The following is a 22,627-nucleotide window of genomic DNA, read 5'->3' on the forward strand; positions in this document are numbered from 1 at the left end:
TAAATTATTACTGTATTGTCCTGATACATGGAAATAAGAGTCCTGCCAAAGAGTATACCAGGTAAGTAAGGAGTCGTGTTACAAGTGAAACAAGTGAAGGAACTTGAAAGGGAAGGTTGAGGGTGTGTGTGTGTGTGTGTGTGTGAGTGTGCAGAGAAGGATATCTTAGTAACTGCTTTGAGGTTTTGAGCCTGTTTTCACAGCTTCTAGAATGCTCCTTCTCCTTTCCACCTATTGAAATTCTCATTCTCCAAGGCCAGACCTAATGGTCACTTGCTATGAAAAGTTTGTAGTTGAATCCTAGTTAGGATCCATCTCCCTACTCGAAACTCCCATAGTTCTTGCTGCCACCTCTCATAATTCTAGTGATAATCGAATGTATATAAAGCAAGTTAGACAGGGTCTTGAATGTCACATTAAGAGGTTTAAATTAGTTTGTAGTCGATGGGGAACCATGGAGTTTTTGAGGATAAGTCTGACATCAGACCTGTGTTTTAGGAAAGTACCAAAGGCAGACTAAGAAGGCATTTCCCGTGAAAACAGAAGGAAAGGGGTGCATGAAATTACTTTTCCGGCCTTTTTACACATATTACTATGTGCCGGGCATTGTGTACGGTTATCCTGCTTTATTGATGAGGAAACTGAAGTTAACTCTCCGACACGCGGTCACCCGGCAGCCTCCATTTCCTCATCACCCCTTCAGTTCTTTACTTTCTGTGATCTAGTTTCTTTTCCTCCACTGAAATCGTGCTTTCAAGCCTCAGTAATGACCTGTTACCTGCAGTCTGGGGACTTATCCCTTTAGTCCCTGTTCTCATTTACCGCTCTGAGGCTTTAAAAGCTGCTGCCGTCCTAGACTTCCTTCCCGAGAAACATTTACTTCTTACAACTCGCATTTCCCTCGCTTATTTTTTGAAATTTGAAGTGCTTTTTTTTTTAAATCGTAGAAGCTTAAAACGAAGTTTACTTGGTTTAGGGTGGGGATGGGTGGAGACTTGAGATTTTGAAGGGTATTTTTTTAGCGCTTTAGATTTAAGAGGCCGGTGACAATAGGTCTAAAGAGAACGGTCAATGGCTACAGATTTTTCTTTTAACATCTCTATTCTCATGCATGCACGCCTAGGCTGGGAGTAACATTTCTGTTGTTTGTATATAAAAGAAACAAACAAAGAGCAGGGCCCACCTCTTCTCTGACCTAAGGGTAAGCGTGACCGGACCTGGCAGATTAGGTGCGGGCGCCCCCCAACCCCCAGGCGCGTCACCAGCTTTGAGAACTGCGCTCTGCACCCCCAGCTCGCCCTGGGGCGGGGCGCCCCGAGCGGCTACGCGCGCGAGCTGCGGAGGGGGCGTGTCCGACGGGCGCGCGCGGGCGGCGGCGGGGGCGTGTCCGGCGGGCGGCGGCGGCGGCGCAGGCCGGGTGAGCGGCGCAGCCTCCTGTGGTGGAATGTGCCGCTCCTGCGAGCTCGCGGCGCAGCAACAGAGCAAGCGCCGCCGAGGCTCCCGGCCCCAGACCCCGGCGGTGGCCAGGACGGCGGGGCGAGGGACAGGGGCTTGAGCACCTTCTGCACCTCCACTCCTGGGCCTTCGCGAGCCTCGACGACTGCAGCGCCCAACTTTTCCACCCTCTCCCTCCCCTCCCCCGAAACTCCAGCAACAAAGAAAAGTAGTCTTGAGGAAGGAGCTGCGAGTACGGGTCGCCAGCCCCTCCTCGCGGAGAAAAGCCGGTAAGCGCGGCGCGGGGGTGGAGGCTCGGCCGGGTGGGGGAGGGCCGGTCGGGAGGCTGCGGCGGGGCGGCCGGAGGGGGAGGGCGTGGAAGGACGCGGAGAGCGAGGCGCTGTCCAGGGCTGATTTGCAGATACTGTGGCTCCGGCGGCGGTGGCCGCGCGGGCGGGGGCGGGTGGCTCAGTGGGATCGAGTTACACCGCCATGGCTCGGGGGGCAGGGCGGGGGGCGTCCGTGCAGCGCGGCGCGTCGCCGGGACCCCCTCCCCAGGCTGGGCGGAGCCCCTCCCTTCCCGCGGGCACGGAACTCCTTCGAGTTTGGTTCTGAGACCAAGGAGTGGAGCTGCTCTGTTCTCTAGTCCTGAAACCTCCTCGTCGTTCTCCCGTTCCCAGGTCGCCCTGCCGGCCCGAGGTCCTCGCGTCCCCCCTCCCCCCGGCCTCTCTCTTTTGCCGGAAGGCGCCTTTGAGTGTGGTCGGGCGGGTTGAGTCAGCCCCGGGGCCCGGGCGGTTCCGCCAATGGCGCTGGACAGCGATTCCTGCACTGGAGCCGCCTCGGCCCTCCACGCCTGGCCGCCCCGCCGCCCGACCTGGCGGGGCCGGGGTGCGCGTCTCTCCAGATACGTAGGGGAGTGAAGTTCGCAAACTTCCGGGGCGCGCGGGCGGCGGTCGGCGCGCGTGGGGGGCCCTCTCCGGCGCTCCGGGCCCGACGCCTCCGGAGGGCGCCCGCGGAGTCCCACCGGTCCTCCGCGGAGGGCGAGTTCGAAGGCGATCAGACGAGTCGGGACGTCAGCGTTCCGGTAACTTTACTTCTTCCTAGACTCGGGCCCGGACCTGGGAAAGACTTGGTCGGGTCCAACGGCGCTCCGAGTTTGTTGTCCCCATTTAAGTGCAGGGGGGACGCAGGAAAAGACTCAGGGCGCGTGCTGGGGCAGCTCCCGCGAGTTGGTGTGTGGATGTGTGCAGCGAGCGGGCCGAGCAGAGAGGAAGCGAGAGCTCTCGAGTTTGCAAAGAGCTGCTTTGTGTTTGGTATTTTGAGAAAATGGCCGAATGCCTATTTCAGTTAGGAATGCCGCCGCCGAGGCAGGCGCTGGTGGCAGCAGCACATAGGAATTCGTGCAACACATTGGGCTTTCCAGAGAGAAATGTTAAAATTTCTTTAAGGGGGGTGAGGGTGGTGGTAGAGATTTAAGGGAAATTAGGAATGTCGATGTTTGGATAAATACCGAGTAGTCTGGGCTGTTAAGCCTTGGGAACGCTTTTGCTGTCAATTTGTTTTCTGTGTTGGAATTTTGATTCCAACTTTTTGTGGCACATATCACCAAATCGGTTTGTGTTCATAAACTTGGGTGAAGCGGATTACTTTTTGCATTTTGAGTTAAACTTTATTTTTTAGTGCTGTCACTTTGCTTTTTTTTTTTTAATTTGTAAGAGAACGCTTGGTTTGAGAATAGCACCTCTTAAATTTGAAAGGAAGTAGTCAAGACCATTTAAAAAGCCAACATGTTTTCAAGAGGTGATCTTGTAATGGCTTCCACCAGACAAGTAGGCCAAGTTGAGCACAATGCGAAAAAAGTTGTTGATTGTCGAAGTGAGGTGTACATTTCGTTATTAGGGGGCTTAGAAGGTTAATTTTAAAATTTCATTTGTGAAGTTTCAAATAAGCCAAGCTTTTTCACAGGGAAAAGGGCCCATGCTTTTTTTCCCCTTTAAGCCAGTAGAATCGTTGAAAAATTAAGATAAAGTAAGTGGTACTTTTTCACAATAGTTTATCCTTTGGGAGTTAGTTGAATTCATACGAAATTCAATTAAGCTGACCAATTATTACCGGCTTCTACTTTCCACATGTGTTTGTGTACCTGGTAAATGCACAGTATAGCTTGGATATCTTGGCTTTCTGATCCAGACCAATGAACTGTGGACAGAGAATAGGAGCACAGCAGTTTACTATTCATGTCTTGCATTTTAAAAATAAGTCTAATAAGTGAAGGTTATTTTTTTCTGCCAAAATTAAATGCTTAAGGGAAGACATGCCAATCAAATATGAATTTAATCATGTGAAAGACCTAGTTGATTGAATTACCAATACAATTGATTAAAAACCTTTTTTAGGGGTAACAATTTTTTGTTGGCTACAGTAAAGAACTGGGAATTACGAAATATTTTAAAGGGTTGTATTTAGTATTTAGGGAGAGGCTCATTGAGTTTTAAAGATTACATTGGAAAAGGTATGTTTTTTTTGGTTATGAAGAATTACCTTGATGATTTGGTTTCAAGCCAGTGAAGCTGCGTTTAATCTGGTGCTCTTGTGTTTTGTTTTGTTTTGTTTTGTTTTTTCCAGAATACAGATATGGCCACCCAGGTAATGGGACAGTCCTCTGGAGGAGGAGGACTGTTCACTGGCAGTGCAAACATTGGCATGGCCTTGCCAAACGACGTGTATGACTTGCATGACCTCTCCAAAGCCGAACTGGCTGCCCCTCAACTTATCATGTTGGCAAATGTGGCCTTGACTGGGGAAGTAAATGGCAATTGCTGTGATTACCTAGTTGGTGAAGAAAGACAGATGGCAGAACTGATGCCTGTTGGGGATAACAACTTTTCAGATAGCGATGGAGAAGGACTTGAAGAGTCTCCCGAAATAAAAGGTGAACCTAATGGAATGGAAAACATGGAACTTGGAAGTTTGGAACTCAGTGTTGTAGAACCACAGCCTGTATTTGAGGTATCTGCTGCCCCAGAAATTTATAACTCAAATAAAGATCTTCCTACTGAAACACCTGGAGCAGAGGACAAATCCAAGAACTTGAAGACAAAACCCTTTCGCTGTAAGCCATGCCAGTATGAAGCAGAATCTGAAGAACAATTTGTGCATCATATTAGAGTTCACAGTGCCAAGAAATTTTTTGTTGAAGAAAGTGCAGAGAAGCAAGCAAAAGCCAGGGAATCTGGTTCTTCCACTGCAGAAGAGGGAGATTTCTCCAAAGGTCCCATTCGCTGCGACCGATGTGGTTACAATACCAACCGATATGATCACTATACTGCACATCTGAAACATCACACCAGAGCTGGGGATAATGAGCGAGTCTACAAGTGCATTATTTGCACGTACACCACAGTAAGCGAGTATCACTGGAGGAAACACTTGAGAAACCATTTTCCTAGGAAAGTGTACACATGTGGAAAATGCAACTATTTTTCAGACAGAAAAAACAATTATGTTCAGCACGTTCGTACTCACACAGGTAAGAGGATCTTTGTAGTCCTTATGGAGTTCAACCCTATCAAAAAAGTGAAACGTTTTAAAAATATGAAAAATTTTGAACAGTCTCAGACGTAGAGAGAATACCGCAGTGAACCAACATTATCCATCACCTGTACTCAACACGTACTATTTGGTCACATTTGGCATGTTGGTACTTTTTGGGTAACTGTTTTAGTTACTCAATTTTTAAAAGTAACTGAGAGATACTTTACATAGCATTACAATTCACCCATTTAAAGTGTACAAGTCATTGTTTTTTAGTATATTCACAGTTGCGCAACAGTCATCGCAGTCAATTTTAGGACATTTTCATCACCCCCAAAAGGAATCTGTATCCATTAGCAGCCACTCTCCATTTCTTCCCCAACACCCTTTTATTACTCAGTTGTGAAATGTTTCTCGCATATGTGTTAATAAGGGTGGTCTCATTTTTCAAAATAATGTTTGTTACTACTGGTAATTAATTTTCACATTTATTTTACATTTTCCTGCTCAGAATTGGGACCTTTGAGTCCTGTCTAAACAAATGAGTAAGAGTAATCTAGTGTACTGTACTCTGGATCATAAGTGAAAAGGGACTGAGGGATGCTGTTGGTAATCAGGTCTCCTTTGCAGGAGTTGGGCGTTTTGTAGGACTGGACCTCGTATGCAAGTGTGATACCTTGTGCTTTACATGGTAGATAATAAAACTCTTGCAGGGGAAATTCTATTGCAAGAAACATCTCTATAACAAGATTTCTTAAGCCCCAGCAGATGCCTTCTGTATTTAAAGTAATATTTCACTTTTAAAATCTATTCCAATAAAAGAATTTGCAGAGTCCCTTTGGGATTTGTTGTAACCTGTGATTGTCTCCATGCTTTAAAACCATTTGATTTCAAAAATAAAAAGTTTAAACGTTAGAAAAATGCATTGCATAGTTACTTGTGAATGTATCTCATTAATCATTTTTTAAGTTTGAATTAGAGAAACTGTTAGACTAACTTCATCCACAATATTTTTTTACTGCAATTTTATTGAAATATATTCACATGCCATACAATCATCCCAAGTGTACAACAGTTGTTCACAGTGTCATCATATAGTTGTGCATTCATCACAATTTTTGAACACTTTGATTACTCTAAAAAATAAAAATAAGAGTAGAAATAAAAGTAAAAAAGAACACCCAAAACATCCTATACATACCCCTCCTCCCTGCTTAGTATTCATTTACTTTTTGTCCCCAGTTTTCTACTCATCTGTCTCTACACTGGATAAAGGGAATGTGAGCCATAAAGTTTTCACAACCACACAGTCACATCTTACAAGCTATAAATTTATACTGTCGTCTTTAAGAATCAAGGATACTGGATTGCAGTTCAAAAATTTCAGGTTATTTCCTTCGAACTATTCTAATAAACTAAAAACTAAAAAGGGGTATCTAGACAATACATAAAAGTAACCTGCAGAATGACCTCTACTCCATTTGAAATCCCTCAGCCACTGAAACTTTATTTTGATTAATTTCTCTTCCCTCTTTTGATCCAGAAGGCTTTCTTAGTTCTACGGTACTGGGTTGAGGCTCATCCCTCTCATCCCTGGGAGTCCCATCCCATGTTGCTAGGGAGACCTGTACCCCTGGGAGTCATGTCTCATGTCATCCACATACCATTTATGTTTCATCCATATGAAAAAATTCATACTTAATATTCATTTACGATTTCTCCAAAAACCTTGATGCCTAATTATTTTAGAAATGTCAATAATGTAGAGCATTATTTAACATATGTTGAAATGCTCTACCTTTTTTTTACATCTTGATGAATTTTTACAAATGTTTATATGTATTCATATAATTACTACCCAAATCAAAATAATTGATTTTTACAGCACCCCAGTGTCTTTGTCTTAACCTATTTTGATTGTTTTGTCAGTCATATTTTGAGAAACTCCCCTGTTGAGTTACTGAACAATGTAACCATAGAAGGAAAAATGGAAAATGCTGAAAATGGGAAAAATTGTAGATTGTTGTATCACTAATAGAGGTTTTATAAAATAGTAATTCCACTTTTTGCCATTTCTTTAGTCCTTTTTCTCTTTTTTGTGTGTTAAAGTGGTTTATTTTCATCTGATTACACTCATGGTGACTATTGCTGTTTTATATGTACTTTACCAGTTACTTAACCTGTTCCCTGCCTTAAGGTTGATATTTCCAAAATAAAGTTTGGCTTACATAGCTAACATTGATTGTATCTCACTTCACATTTTAGTGTTAAACTTTAGTCTTTAATGCTATTTTAAAAGTTTTTTCCTGGTTTTACCTTATTTGTGTGTGTGTGTGTAATTTTTAAACATTGAGGGATAATTTGATTATGTAAGTTTAGAGTACCTGGTGTTAAATGCATAGTTCTGGAACTTGTATTTACGAAAAAAATCATCTAGTGCTGAAGGGTGGTGATCAGAAATGCTAGTCAGCTGGAATTCTCATTTCCCCTTGCAGTGTTAGGTAGTTTAGTTTTCAGATTCATTTAATGGCTTTATTCTGTTCCTTATTGAGTACTTGGTGTTCCATCAGGGGCTTTCTTCTGTGCTAATGTTCAGAACACTACATTGAGGAAACAGGATAAATGATAATAGTCCATATGTAGACAGGGAAGCTTTAGGATTGAAAGCCCAAAGAGATGGTCAAGGTCAAATATAACTTGGACTCAAAGTTCAGAATATCTTTTTCTACAGGTAATAATCATGGGGTGGGGGCTAGGGATTGCTGTTGAGACTATTTAATCAAAAAACTTAATAGAATTTGTGGTTTTGATATTTAACCAGTTCACCAGTCCTATTAAGAAAGATCACATTTTTGCCTGTATGTGAATTAAAAATCACTGCGTTACTAAGCTTTCTATAGAGTATTCAGGCCTATTTTGTTGCATATCTATCTTGTTAGAAAGAATTTTAAGTTGTCCTTAATTAACCTTTCATGTTACTCTATAATGGCATTTAATTTTTCTTCTGTTAACTTTTTTTAATAACCTCTTTACTGAGATAAAATTCACATACCATACAAGCCGTCATTTAAAGTGTACAATTAAATGGCTTTTAGTATATTCAGAGTTGTGCAGTTGTCACCACGGTTAATTTTTAGAATATTCTCATCACCCCTAAGACACATGTACTCTTTTACTGTCATTCCCCATTTCCCCCCAACCCTGCCTAGCACTAGGCAGCCACAGACCTACTTTCTGTCTATGGATTGGCCCATTGTGGATATTTCATATAAATGGAGTCATGTGGTCCTTTGACATCTTTCACTGAGCATGTTGTCAAGATTTATTCATGTTGTATGTATAATACTTGCTTTCCATTTATTGCTGAATAATATTCCATTGTAGGGATACAATATTCAGGTTGTTTCTACATTTTGGCTATTTTGAGTAATTCTGGTATGCCCTTTTTATTCATGTTTTCTTTTTTTTATTAGAGAAGTTGTAGGCTTATAGAAAAATACATAAAATACAGCATTCCTCTATACCACCCTATTATTAACACCTTGCGTTAGTGTGATACATTTGTTTCAATCCATGAAAATATTTTTATAATTGTATTATTAACTATAGTCCATCATTTAAAATAGGGTTCACTGATAGGCACTTTTTGTACAAGTTTCTGAGTGGATATAAGTTTTCATTTCTGTTGCGTATATACCTAGCAGTTGGAATTGCTGGGTCATATGATAACTCTGTTATAATCTTTTGAAGAACTGTCACACTTTTCCAAAGTGACTGCACAGTTTTGCATTCCCACCAGCAGCAGCAGTACATGAGACTTCCAGTTTTTCCATATAATGCCAGCACTTAACTGCCTTTTTTTATAGGCATCCTAGTGGATGTGAAGCCATTGCATTATGGTTTTGATTTGTATTTCCCTAATTGGGAATGTTGAGCATCTTTTATGTGCTTATTGGCCATTTGTATATTCTTTACAGAATAAATCATTAACGTTTTAAACCATATTAAAATTCAGGTCAAACATAGGCATTCTGTTGCTCCCACCTAATAAGAACTAATCTATAGCTGTCTACCAATTTACAACTACCTTCAATGAATAGGTATTTTTTTCACTCATGGTCAGCATTCTTTTTCTTCTTTCATTAAGTCTTTTCTTTATCTTGTCCCATTTTATAGACACAACTTTTACCGTATCTTGTTAAATGAACATAATAGTTATTTTTGAAGGTCTTTACTATGTACCAGACATAGTTTTAAATGCCTTGCATGTATTACCATTTAAATTCCCAACAATTCTTAGGAAATGAAGGTACTGTTATTTATTATTTTTTTTAATAGATGAGGAAACTGAGGTCTTAATCAGTTTGCCTAAGGTCAAGATTGTCTTGCGAAAATCAGTCTGACTTTCCAGCACATGTCTTTCTGGCGTTGTATGTCCACTTCCCAACATTTAGAGGATTTTATATTACTAAATTTGGAAAGTTCACAAGCCTGAGGATAAGAAAATTAAAGCAGTGCTAACTGAAAGACGGGAAGACGCACAGCTTATTCAGTAGTGTTTCTTTATTAGTTATTTATTAGTTATTAGTTATTCTACAAAGTTATTAAAATTACAGTAAGAGAACCATGTAGCTGGAAAGAATTTCTGAAAAGTTCAATGTGTTCCTTATTGTATAAAATGGCTAAGACCTACAAAGAAAGATTAAATGAAAAACTCCCCAGTTTTATGCACCATTTTATGGTTGACAAATCACATCCATAAAGGAAATTTTAGTTTTTAGTACTAAATCACTTGCCTCTCATCTTTGAGATTCAGTCCCTGTGGCTTTTGAGTATATTTTATGTTTTAACAGACTGCTGACTGACCATTTTGTAGTAGTTACATCTATACTTGAATTTGTTAGCTTGAAGCGACAATACCCTCCCATTCCCCCACTCAAGAGTGTTGCTCTAAGCTAACCATTTCAAAAGGTTAGGTTTTATAAAATCATTTACAAGGGGATAAACCCCTAGCCATAGCACCAGAAAATTTGGATGGATTTTTCTCAAAGGATAATTTTAATTAGAAAAAAAATTCCTTGATTTTTTTTTTTTTTTTTTTAAAACACCAAGGTAATTTCTCAGTTCTTAAAATAATACTAATGTTATTAGCATGCAGCTTTGCTGTGAAAATGAGAAAGGGCTGTATGAATTCACAAAGCCAATGGTATTTTTTGTCAGCAAAGCTGAATTAATGTAGTTACATAAATTCTGAATTAAATCTTTTATATTTCAAATTCATGATAAATTGATCATTTTGTCAGGAATAGGAAAAAATGTTTTAAAAAATGTTCCGTGCTGATTACTGCATATATTACTAGTGAAAGTCTTATTTATATTTAAACACTATTCATTGTATTTTTTGCAGGAGAACGCCCATATAAATGTGAACTTTGTCCTTATTCAAGTTCTCAGAAGACTCATCTAACTAGACATATGCGTACTCACTCAGGTTTGTAAGAAATGTGAACTTTTCTCTTCTTTGTAGTAAACTAACTTAAGGAAGTTTCTAGACCTGGACTTGAGTCATTTATTTATAATTTATTTTTTAAAATGGAGATATTTAAATGACTTATTAAGCCTAATCTAATATAGTAATTAGAGCTAAAAATCAATGTTCTTTTAGTGTGGAGCTGTGTTTAAATGGGGATTCCTAAGTTGGAATACATAGATGGAGCTTATAAAACAATGTAGACGTGTGTGTGCTCTTTTTTGGAAAGGAGGATCCTTACCTTCCATCAGTTCTTCACAGAGTTCCGTGACTGCAACAAAAGTTGAACTGCTGTCATTGATGAAGTCTGGTTTATCTATTTTGTCAATCCTACCTCAATAGTCCCTCAAAATGGCCTCTCATATAGTATAACTAATTGGGTATTATAGTGTGTGACTTCTAGGATCCAGGATTTCTGTCTTAGATTCTTGGGGCCTGAAATTTGAGTTTGTTCTGTTTTGAGTTGACACGGCTTTTGAGGACTGATTTACAAAAACTAAAGTTAAAAAAACAAAGTTATATAACCTAGGATAGCAATTTGTTAACCTATATAATAGATTAAAATATAGGACTAATGAGTCGTGGATGTATCTGCTCCAATGACTGAAATAATTCAGATCATGCATAGTTTGTCGCCCATTAAATATTTTAGCATAGTTTGTCTTACTTCATTTTGGTCATGATTGTCTCTTGATGAACTACCATTTCTGACCAGAGTGTTCTCCTTTCAGATTCATTTTATGTATACACACACACACTGTCTGCAGGGGAAGATGCTAAAATCTTGCTATTTACCCATCTCTCTTAACACAGTTACCTTAGGGTAATTGGGTAGCCGTCTAATTGGGTAGCCACTAACCTCATGGGGCTATTGAGCATGTAGAATGTGGATAGTGTGAATTGAGCTATAAAAAATACATACTAGATTTCAAACACTTAGTGTGAGGGAAAGTGTAAAATATTTCATGAATACAGATTCTGATTCATTTGAGCCAGTTATGAAGGGGCGGATGGTATGCTAGCTTTTCTTGACCCCATGTGTTGGTTGTGTTAATGGATTTTGCGTATTCCTTCTAAATTTTCTAAGCTGTTAAGTTGGGCCATTTACCAGAAACCTGATTTTTATTACCTTGGGGTGCTTCCTGGCTTCATTTTCAGAAGATAACTTGAATGCAATCTCAGACTTGGTTGGGATTAGGCGTTACGTACGTCCTTTTGATAGCTAGTCTGTGGCCCTTTAATAGAATGCTTAACAGCCTAAGATGAGTTAACTCATTTTATTCTTCATAAGTATTCTATGAAGTTTAAATCCTGTAAGTACCTCCATTTATAGACATTGAGGAAATACGGCCATTTATCCTATAGAATGTCCTACTTTCTGGATTTTTTCTTTCTCATGATATTTAGCTTTTTCCTCTGTCCCTTGGATTATCTATAAATTTAAAGTTTTGGTATCTGTTCTATGATTCCTCTCATTTGAAGTCACAGAACATCTGCTTGACTCATTATTAGTAATTCTGGGTCACTGAATTAAGATGATGATGTATTTTATATCCTTTCATTGAACTAATAATACTTTGTCTTGTCATTGTTTATCTGTGGTGGTTTATCCCAGTCGATAATCAGTGCCTGAAACAATTTTATGTAGGTTTGCTGAATGTTGTCTTTTGAATTTGGCTTTCTTTGTTTTAGAGGTGGTTTTCAGTAGTTGGTGTTACAGTACAGGAATTATTATAAAATCTGTTAATAATGGATAGTAGCTACTCTTGACTGCAGAAATACCCAGTACCCAGAGGTACTGAAAAATTGAAATTTATTAATCTCTAATCTTAATACTTCAAAGATACTTAATCCCAGTTTATAGACGATTACACAGGCTCAGAGAGGATAAATACTTTATCTAAGGTTAATAGTCATTTTTCAGAAACAGAGCTAGGATTTAGCCTCAGCATCCCCCACCTTTTGTTTTTCAGCAGTGTTAAAAAAATCATGATGGCTCAGAAAATGGCTCAATAAAGAAGCTACATACATAGCATATTGAAATTGGAACCACAGTGAATTGAGAGAGCAGAGCCATTGTCTTTTATTGGCTGTCTGTAGTTTGTGAGTCAAACAAAAAAATAGTGGTTAGTCTGTTTTGTGTGTGAGTGTGTTGAATTATTTTTAGCAGATCTTATGCTTTTAATACTTTTAGTAGATGTTGCTGATAACATTTGCAATAAAATGAGGCTAAGTCAGGTCAGATTGGGCCGTCTTTCAGACAGGGTCACGTGATATGACTGTTTTGGCTTCTCTGTGGTTTGGTGTCTAAACTTCACAGTTCACCCTGAGCATTTTGTTTTCTTGTTCATGTGAATGTATTTTAGGGAAGTGAAGTGTGTGCTCAAGTCTGTCTTGTTTATGGAAGAGATTAGGCTCTGGTGGGTTGGTATGTACATTTTGGCCAAACTAATAGATTGGTTTATGAGGCAAAACCACATTGATCATTAATTTGGAGCACATTTATCCTTGGGGTTAATTTGGAGCACTTTTATCCTTGGGAGTAGGTCTTCTCAAGTCAATTAGGAATCAGAATATTGGTTTGGTGAAAGAGGAAATTAAAGATTGGTGAAAATGCAGACTCAGTTACCTATTCTGGTTGCTCTCTGTATTATTGGTTTGTCTGCCTAAGTAGTATTAGGATATCCTTTCCTGGGTAGACGTTATAGGCACTGACTCCCTCAGCTCTCCTTTCTTATCCTCCGTGGAGATGTCACTATACAGTTTGTATTATATTTTTGTGCCCATAGTCATTTATCTAATTATACTTTATGTATCATACTGTCCAGCTATCAGAGGTGTTTATTTTGCTTGTTTTCTCATTATGTGTATAAAAGGTGTTTGTTAAAGCGTATTAACAGAAAACTAGGAGACAACTTAAATTCTTTCTCCATTCGCATTCATTACTCTTTTTTTTAAGATGGGAAAACAATTTTATTCAGCAATAAATTTATTTTCACCAACTATTTTGGTGATTATTTGGAGGCATTATGTAATAGCTGGGCTTATTTAAAAGATGTTAAAACAGTATTTTGTTGAGGTATAATTAAGTGTGTGTGTAAATATACAGCCCAATAACTTGATGTATACTTTAACCTGTGTGATTACCACCCAGATACCTCAGAAAAGTTTCCTCTTGCCCTTTTCCTGTCAGTATTCCTTAATTCGCCCAATAGCTGATATTCTGACTTCTCTTATCAAAAAAGTTTTGCCTGTTTTAAAATGTCATATAAATGAACTTATGGAGTGTATTCTTATGTCTAATTTCTTTACCTCAGCTAATGTTTTTGAGATTTATTTCATGTTTCACTGTCAGAATTTGGTTTTCAGTAGTAATACATTGTATTTTAATTTACAATTTCCTTTGTTACTCTTTTTGGATTATATATATGAACTTGTAAAGCTAGTCAAAATCTTTCCTTTTTTGAGTTTTCCTTAGATTTATAAATTAACTTGGGATGAATAAACAAAACTGGCACATTTATAAAGATGAAAATCATAAGTGTTACTAAAATTGGGAAAGGAAGTTAAAAATTGTTGGGAAAGGGCAAAATGATTTATATTCAACTAGGTGGTAATAACTTAGAAAATGTTGATGAATACATATTACAATACAAATGATTTACTAACAATAAATTTACTAACATTAAATTTTAAACAAAATTCCTATATTCTCTCTCTTACCCCATCATTGCCCTGAGGTTTGTTCCTCAGTTGATGCTTGCTGTGTTGCTGTGTAGATCTTATTCATTAGGGATTACAAAATAGTAATACTTCATTCTCATTCTTCTATTAGCACAGATATTTTCACAGAGATGAACAATGTATCATTTGTTTACTCAGAAGGCAAGTTTTGTATAGGAAAGGCAGGATAAATATTTGCATCTTTCCTTTTATTAAACTGTGCTAAATTAAATTACCTCTTGGTACCAAAAAGTGATCAATTGCGGGTAACATTGAGTGCTTATTACCTATTCCAGGCTGAGTGCTGTTTGCACAGCTTGGATTATATGCAGCTCACAACTCTTTGATGGGGAAATTGAGTCCTAGAGACTTCTTTATTTTTATTGTGGTAACACACAATTTCCCATTTTAACCACTTTCATGAGTATAATCATTGGTATTAAGTACATTAACATTATTGTGCTACCGTCACCACCATCCTTTACCAAAACTTTTCCATCACCCTGAACTGTACCCATTAGGCAATAATTTATCTGCCTCTGTAACCTGCAGTCTCTTCTGTTTATGTATTTGCATATTCTAGGTAGTTCTAAAAGGGGAATCATACAATATTTGTCCTTTTATGGAGCCCTAGAAACTTTTACTATATGAGTTCCTTGTCCAAGGCCTCACAGTAAGCAGGTTGCAAAGCCCATACTTGCTGCCCAAGATTCTTAATCTAGCATTTGAGTTCTTAACCAGTATTCCATCTTTCTTTCCCCATTCCATGAAGCAAACAGTTGTCTCCATTTAAAGGACAAAATTGGGCCAAGTATAGAGTTATGTGATGTGTTGTAGAAACCTTATTTATGAATTTATTAGTGGACTAACATGGAAAAGAGTTATTCAGTGAACTCTATATATCCAATCTGACACACCTGGATAAGTTTATTTATTATTTTCTTGTGATTTAATATTTTAAGTTATCACCAGACATTTTCTGATCATGTAAAGCTTACTGTCTACATGGTTTTGCTTAATGTCTGACTTATTTTGCTTTATTAAAAAATTAAATAAGATTTTATGAATTGGAGAATGTGAGATTAATTTTCATAAATGTTAATTTCCATTTTTCTACTATGCATTCCATTGGACCAGTGGGGTATGGATACCATTTGGTAATATTACTAGAGTGTGAACTAGATGGGTATGTATTCAGGTAGAATGTGTTACTCTTAATGCCTTTAATTTGGGGGTGGGGTGGGGTGGTTTTTTTGGTTTTGTATGTATGTGATTATGATTTTGTTTGCTTATTTTACATACCATATCTATTTGTTTGCCCCTTCTCATTTAACTAGTTTCCTTGCCCATTTTCTAGAAAAATTTTAGGAGAATGTAGGGGGAAAAAACTAAAAAGTTTATGAATAACTTCAAGGCTATCTTTTGGGTTTAAATGGTACCTCTGGCTTTGGGAAAGTTTGCTGAGTTAAACATTGCTACTTGCTGTGATGGATGAAATGGTTAAAAAAGAACAGGACTTTTGTTCACTGAGGTTAAAGCTATGCTTTCAAACTTTTCCACCTAGGATTTCTTTGTGGTCTCAAGATTTAGCTTAAAAATATATGGGAACTTTTCAAATTCTATTCCATTATACGTTTGTTTTAATCAAACTAATTTTTAAAAATTCATATTGAGCGCCCTTGCTCCAAGATTAACATCCACAGCCCAGCGAACTTTGCCTGTAATTGTTGTCTACTTCTTGCTGAATCTCTGTTCTTTGAGAGCCCTAACTTTGGGAACTTTTATGAAGCTAGTAGCAGAGATAATTATTCTTGGTTTTAGAGTATTTATCAAGTGATAGAGAAAATTATGCAAATAAATATGGTAAATGTGAGGTGCATGATTCAGTCTTTTCAATAAAGTTGTGTTTTAAGTATATTTTAACAAATTTTGAATTCATGTTTTAATCTATGTCTTCTCTAACACCTCTTGTTTACCTTCAGGTGAGAAGCCATTTAAATGTGATCAGTGCAGTTATGTGGCCTCTAATCAACATGAAGTAACCCGCCATGCAAGACAGGTTCACAATGGACCTAAACCTCTTAACTGCCCACACTGTGACTACAAAACAGCAGATAGAAGTAACTTCAAAAAACATGTAGAGCTGCATGTTAACCCACGGCAGTTCAATTGCCCTGTTTGTGACTATGCAGCTTCCAAAAAGTGTAACCTGCAGTATCATTTCAAATCTAAGCATCCTACTTGTCCTAATAAAACAATGGATGTTTCAAAAGTGAAACTTAAAAAAACCAAAAAGCGTGAGGCTGACTTGCCTGATAATATTACCAATGACAAAACAGAAACACAGCAGACGAAAATAAAGGGAGATACAGCTGGAAAGAAAAATGAGAAGCCTGTAAAAGTAGAGAAAAAAGATAATGTTTCAAAAGAGAAAAAGCCTTGTAGTAATGCCTCAGTAGTTTCTACCAGAACTCGCAAATCTGCAGCCGAGCCTAAAGAGATGGATGTGCATCCAGGAAATAAATCCTGTAAAACTAAGAAAAGCAAAAGGAAGATGGAAACAGATGCCCATTCCTTTAATGATCCTGTGCATAATGAAGAACCTGTGACAAAAAAGAAAAAGAAAGTAGAAAGCAGATCCAAAAACTGTCAGGAATTACCAAAGGGTGACGGCAAAGTGGAGGAGAATAAAAAGCAAAATACCTGCATGAAAAGAAGTACAAAGAAGAAAACTCTGAAAAATAAATCTAGTAAGAAAAGCAGCAAGCCTCCTCAGATAGTTCCTGCTCAGAAGGGGCCTGTTCAGAAGGGACCTGTTCAGGTGGAGCTGCTTCACCTGGAGTCTGCTCAGAAAGGGCCTGTTCCAATGGAGTCTCCCCCTGTGCGGTCTGCTCAGATGGAACCTACTCCCAGGGAGCCTGTTAAGAAAGGGCCTACTCTGATGGATTCTGCTCAGGTGGAACCTCCTCCCAGGGAGCCTGTTAAGAAAGGATCTGCTCAAATGGATCCTCTTCCCGTGGAGTCTGCTCAGATGGAACCTCCTCCCAGGGAGCCTGTTAAGAAAGGATCTGCTCCAATGGATCCTCTTCCTATGGAGTCTGCTCAGATGGAACCTCCTCCCAGGGAGCCTGTTAAGAAAGGATCTGCTCTAGTGGATCCTCTTGCCATGGAGTCTGCTCAGCTAGGACCTGCTCAGGTGGAACCTCCTCCTGTGGAGTCTTCTCAGATAGGATCTGCTCCCGTGGAGCCTCCTCCTGTGGAGTCTGCTCACCTGGGACCTGCTCATTTGGAGCCTCCTCCCATGGAGTCTGTTCCTCCTCAGATGGAGCCAATCCCCAGAAGGTCTCCTCGTCCGAAAGATAATAAAATGGAAAAGTCTGGCAAGCAGAGTGAAATGGCACGGAAGGAGCAAGTACTTATTGAAGTTGGCTTAGTGCCTGTTAACAAAGATAGACAGGTTCTAACGGAAAGTACGTGTGCACAGGATCTCCTACCATCATCACCACCACTGCCAAAGGAAAACTTAAAAGAAAAGGAATCAAAAGACCAAAAATTATGCTCTGAAGGGGAAGGAATTAAAGAAGTCCTTCAAAAAGCAGAAGTGGCAGATAACAGTATAGCTGATCTTGATGCTAGTACTGAGGAACCTACCAGTATTTCATCCTCTGAACAGAACTTGAAGAACATGCCAGAGCATGAGATTTTGGATGGTAAGCATCGGGCTGACACTATGCCTGGTGAAATGAAAACTGACACTGATCAGAACACAACAGAGAACCTTGCCGGTGAAGACTCAGCAGTTGAAGAACCAATTTCCCCACTGCTTCTTCCACCAGTAGAAGGAGAAGCAGTGTCCAAAACCACTCTGGCATCACCTTCTGTTACTACAGCAGCGAATGAGCCTCAGGAAATTGATGAAGATGAAGGTATCCACAGTCATGATGGAAGTGATCTAAGTGACAACATGTCAGAGGGTAGCGATGATTCTGGATTGAATGGGGCTCGGCCAGTTCCACAAGAAGCTAGTAGAAAAAATGCAAAAGAAGCCTCCGGAGTCAAAGTGGCTGAGGGAGATTTTGTTTGTATATTTTGTGATCGTTCTTTTAGAAAGGAAAAAGATTATAGCAAACACCTCAACCGCCATTTGGTTAATGTATATTTCCTTGAAAAAGCGGCTAAAGGGCAGGAGTAATTTAGTGTTGGACAAGGCCACAGTTCTTACTTTGTCAGATCTATTACATTTTATATTAATTTACAGTAGTAGACAACTTTTTATTTTTAAGATTGCTTTAATTAGTGTCATGTTGATATTTCATTGGCACTGTTTTCCTTATAACTTTTTGTATACCATTTGATTGTGGTAGAAGTTAGCAAAACTAAAAGAGTTAGTGTACTAAACCAGCAGAAAACTTAATTTGTGAGTTTATACAATTAATTGAAATACGAAAGCCAAGATGGTATAATAGTCTGTTTTGTCCAGCTACAATTTGTCAGTTTTTTCACTATTTGTTTTCCCGTTTCACTTTATTCTTAGATCTTTTTCTAGCTCTATAAAAATTGGCATACTTAATAGCAAATTACTTGAAGACTTTGCCTGCTTTATATAAAGTTAGCACTTTAAATTTTTTTAGAGATGAGAAGAGACATTTAAACAGAAGAAAAATTCTCCCAACAATGGACAGTCTATTAGTCCAGGTATTTACTTCCTGAGTTGTGATCAATATTACTTATTTGTGTATGTTAGTCATAAAAACAGATTTGGGTGGTTTGTTTTTTTTCTGTTTTTTTTTTTGGTGCTTTAATGGCTTAAGATGTTGCACATTTTTTTTAAACCTATGCAGTTAAATTTTTTTCTTAGAAATAGTATTTTTGTTGAAAGTAACACTTTATACATATATATGCATGTTGTTTTGGCCTCCTTGGAGGGATGCTTTTAGGCTTGTTTGCAAAAGGGCAGTTTTCTTTTTCTTTGCTGCAATTGTCTTTTTTGCAGAGTATTAGTATGTGCAAGTTTGTGAGCAAATGAAACATGCAGGTTCAATCCATTGGTTTGATTTTCACATATCTATGCTAGAATCTGTATTTCATATAATTTATTTATTTTGAATGGATGTAGTAAATTTGCAACTCTGAATTTTGATTTTGCAATAAATAAACCACTAGGCTGTATATTGAATGGACTTTTTTTTTTTAATGGACTTTTATCTGAAATACCAACCATTGATAATTATTTTTGCTTGTTATGGTACAGCTACTTCCTAACTGTACAACGCTAAATCATATCTTTGAGGTAAACCTTTTTTCATAGATGGTTGGTGTCCATATGCTACTCAACTGAATAAAGAACTGCAAGTGATATTTGAAAACTGTAAACCTAGAATTAGGAGATATGATTATTCCTTCAAGTTATACAGAATATCACTTGTGAAATTCCAAAGCCATAGCTATTACATGGCAAGCCTAGGGTAGGAGAGAGAGGTAGTATGAGTGCTGGCAGACCAGCCGCAGTTTCCTTATGAGTACAGTGAAAAAGGCTGGTGAAACTTCACAGTCCAGATTTTTAAAATCACACTTTCTCAGGGTTCTTCACAAATTAGTGGGTGTCCTGGCTGTTCCTGTGACAGCCTTCTTTTCCAGGTGAGGCCTCAAATGAATTGCAACTATTCTAGTGTCCTAAGGGGCACTTTGTATGATAAAGGGTATGTACTCCTCAGTTTTTTTTTAAGTTCTTTGGTCAGCCACCAAAGAACATAAAAGACTTCATCAGGATTTTGGCAGTTCTTGCCATTCACTGACGTAAAATCAAGTATGATCCCAACAGGGAATCCTGAATAATTGTAACCTCTCATGTCCTGTTCTAGGATAACCACTTTTAATATTCATTTCTTTTCTTTTTATCTGGTGATCTCTCTGAGGCAGGTTTCAGATCTTGGCAGTACAACTTGAAAGATTAGGAAAAACATTGATGAAGTATGGGTGAAAAACATCTGAAAGTGAAGTTTTAGTTAAAAGATGTTTGAACTTAATTGATTGGGAGGCCAAAGATATAAGGGAACAGAAGTTTCTCAAGACATAAGGAGTAAGGTGTATGATACGGTGTGTTTTGTGTGTATGAATGGAAATTAAATGATACTGAGTTCTAGGCTCCGACAATCATTGTCAACAGAAGATCAAGCTGCAGATATTTATGTTTTAAGACGTTAATTATAAAGCTGGTTAAATCTTTGTAACAACTAGTTTTAATGTTCCTGGGTACATTTTACTCAAATTACCTTTATGGTCTATATAAACTGATCTTATGCATAGATTGGCGATTGTGAATCACATTTTGGGGAAGAGGTTTTTGTGGATTGTTTTCAGCAAAATTCTAAAAAGTGATTGCTAGGGAATGCTGAAGAATTTGACGAATTTCTAATCCAGTTTTTAGACTAGAATGTTAAATGCAAAAATATTCAGGAAATGAAATCTCTTAATATTGATCTGTAAAAACATTGTTACTGGAAATTGTGTGGGACTTGAGGCCTTTCTTCTAGAACATAAGGACTTGATTGTCAGGCCTATATTAGGTTCTGAATCTTAATGCCATGTATTTGTACTTAATGAAAATTTTATCATTGAAAGTATATTGGTAATATGAACTCTCTGATCCAGCTGGGAGTTCTTCCATTTGAAAAATGTGATATTTGTATGGAAGTTGTAATTTTCTCAGTTGCCTCCCACAGATTTGAAGCTAGAATTTTCCATTTGATAAAGGAGCAAAAAATGAGCATGTTGCTTGTAAATTGATGTTTAGTAACTAGTGAGAACTTGAAATGCTAGAATACATTATAAGCCTAATCCTAGATAGTCTTACGAAAATGTATCTCTTTTAGCCATCTTGAGCATATATTCACATTGCTTTTCAAGATATTTAAGTTATATATTTTCCTCTTTTTCAAGCTGCTTCTTCCTTTGGGGCTCCTTTTTTTAGGTGAAATTCACAAGGAGCTAGATGTTTTTGATAAGGCTTCCTATAATTGGGTGGATATTCTGCTGTAGTCTTCCAAAAAAGTCCCTTTTTATTTTCAGTCATTTCTAGTTAGGTGGTCTTCGAACTTTGGGGACTATTTTGCATATGAGTGCTGATACAAATTTAAACTTAGGTAGATCCATGGCATGTCACCCCATGAATGTTGACTCTTGAGGAAGGAATACCTTTCCAGTAGAAAGTTTCAGTTCTGGACTGAAGAGCTGGGGATGAAACTTAATTTTGTTCTTTATTGTATAAATCAGTAAAACTTGCAGCCAGTGTGCCGAGTTTCCTTGTTGACCTCAGCAGGTGGACTGAGCTGATAGTGTTAATTCAGACTCAAGGAATTATCTGAATCTTGGTTTGTGTAGATTTGCAGTCTACATGCAATATTAACAAAATCAGATAGCTTTTACAGTTTTACCATGTGTACATAGGCTATCCACTTCCCTTCCCCTATACACATCCATTAGTTATTGAACTTTGTAAGCTGGCATTGAAACATTACAACAATGTTTTTTTGCACCGATTTTTAAAACTTTTACAGTGCAATACGTGTTATTTTTCTGAAGCAAACCAAAGGTAAATTTCTCATGGTTCTTGCTGTCTGCTATAGCAGCATTTGAGGGAGAATAGAATCTTTTATACATTTGTAATGAAAAACCTGATTGCAAATCCTTTCTTTTTTTTTTTTTTTTTAAATTCTAAACCATGTACCAAGTTTTTGGTTCAAATTGTGTAGCATAAGTTAAATTTAAATTGCATTCTATTAACCAATATGAGTGTATTTCTGTAAGCATATAGTTATGTTGAAATAAACTTTTGAAAATCATGATGCCTTTGCTTATTATTGGCACATCAGTGTCAAGGAAGCCAAGATTATTTTGCTGGAATTACAAGTATATTAATAATTTTCAAAGTTATTTCCCACCAATAACTCAGTGGGTAGAAAGGTCAAGGTGATCTTGGTTTTAGGTAATAATCCAGTGGATAGTGATCCAAAGCATATCCTCCTGATAATGAAAGATAAAATGCTCTGCCTTCTGGGAGATGGGTGTTGGTGAGAAACTGGATAATTTTATATAATAATTCCTTCCCAACCACAGTTTCACTTAACAGTTAAAATATACACTCATCTTCTCAGTACCCTGCTGGGGTTAGTATATTTTGATAATTAGAAAAATGGAAAAATTTCTTTTTGATAATTGGAAAGGGGAGGAGAGGTTGAAGTTCTTGTAATAAACTTTACATTGAACACTCAGAGTGACAGGGTATTGTGTTTATAATCAAACCCTGAAAAGAAATGAAAACTTAAACAGTCTTGATAAGACTGTTTCCTGTGTTATGGGAATAAACAGTTGAGTTGTATGTTGGTAAAGGCATATGTTTTATGTGGA

At 38.1% G+C, this 22,627-nt stretch overlaps 1 protein-coding gene across 2 annotated transcripts; it reads left to right on the forward strand.

The window, feature by feature from the left end:
• The first annotated feature begins 1,533 nt into the window (after positions 1-1,533).
• REST (RE1 silencing transcription factor) lies at positions 1,534-19,390 on the forward strand. Of its 2 annotated transcripts, none has more exons than XM_037829875.1 (4): positions 1,534-1,724; positions 4,060-4,963; positions 10,376-10,459; positions 16,204-19,390. In XM_037829875.1, the coding sequence occupies exons 2-4, from the start codon at positions 4,069-4,071 to the stop codon at positions 18,411-18,413; spliced, it is 3,189 nt and encodes a 1,062-aa protein (XP_037685803.1). In that variant the 5' UTR covers positions 1,534-1,724; positions 4,060-4,068; the 3' UTR covers positions 18,414-19,390. The 2 variants fall into 2 exon arrangements, with proteins under 2 accessions (XP_037685803.1, XP_037685804.1); XM_037829876.1 differs by lacking the exon at positions 1,534-1,724 and adding an exon at positions 2,194-2,518.
• The last annotated feature ends 3,237 nt before the right edge of the window (positions 19,391-22,627 follow it).

The sequence above is a fragment of the Choloepus didactylus genome, chromosome 3, assembly GCF_015220235.1.
Source record: "Choloepus didactylus isolate mChoDid1 chromosome 3, mChoDid1.pri, whole genome shotgun sequence".
NCBI lineage: Eukaryota > Metazoa > Chordata > Mammalia > Pilosa > Megalonychidae > Choloepus > Choloepus didactylus.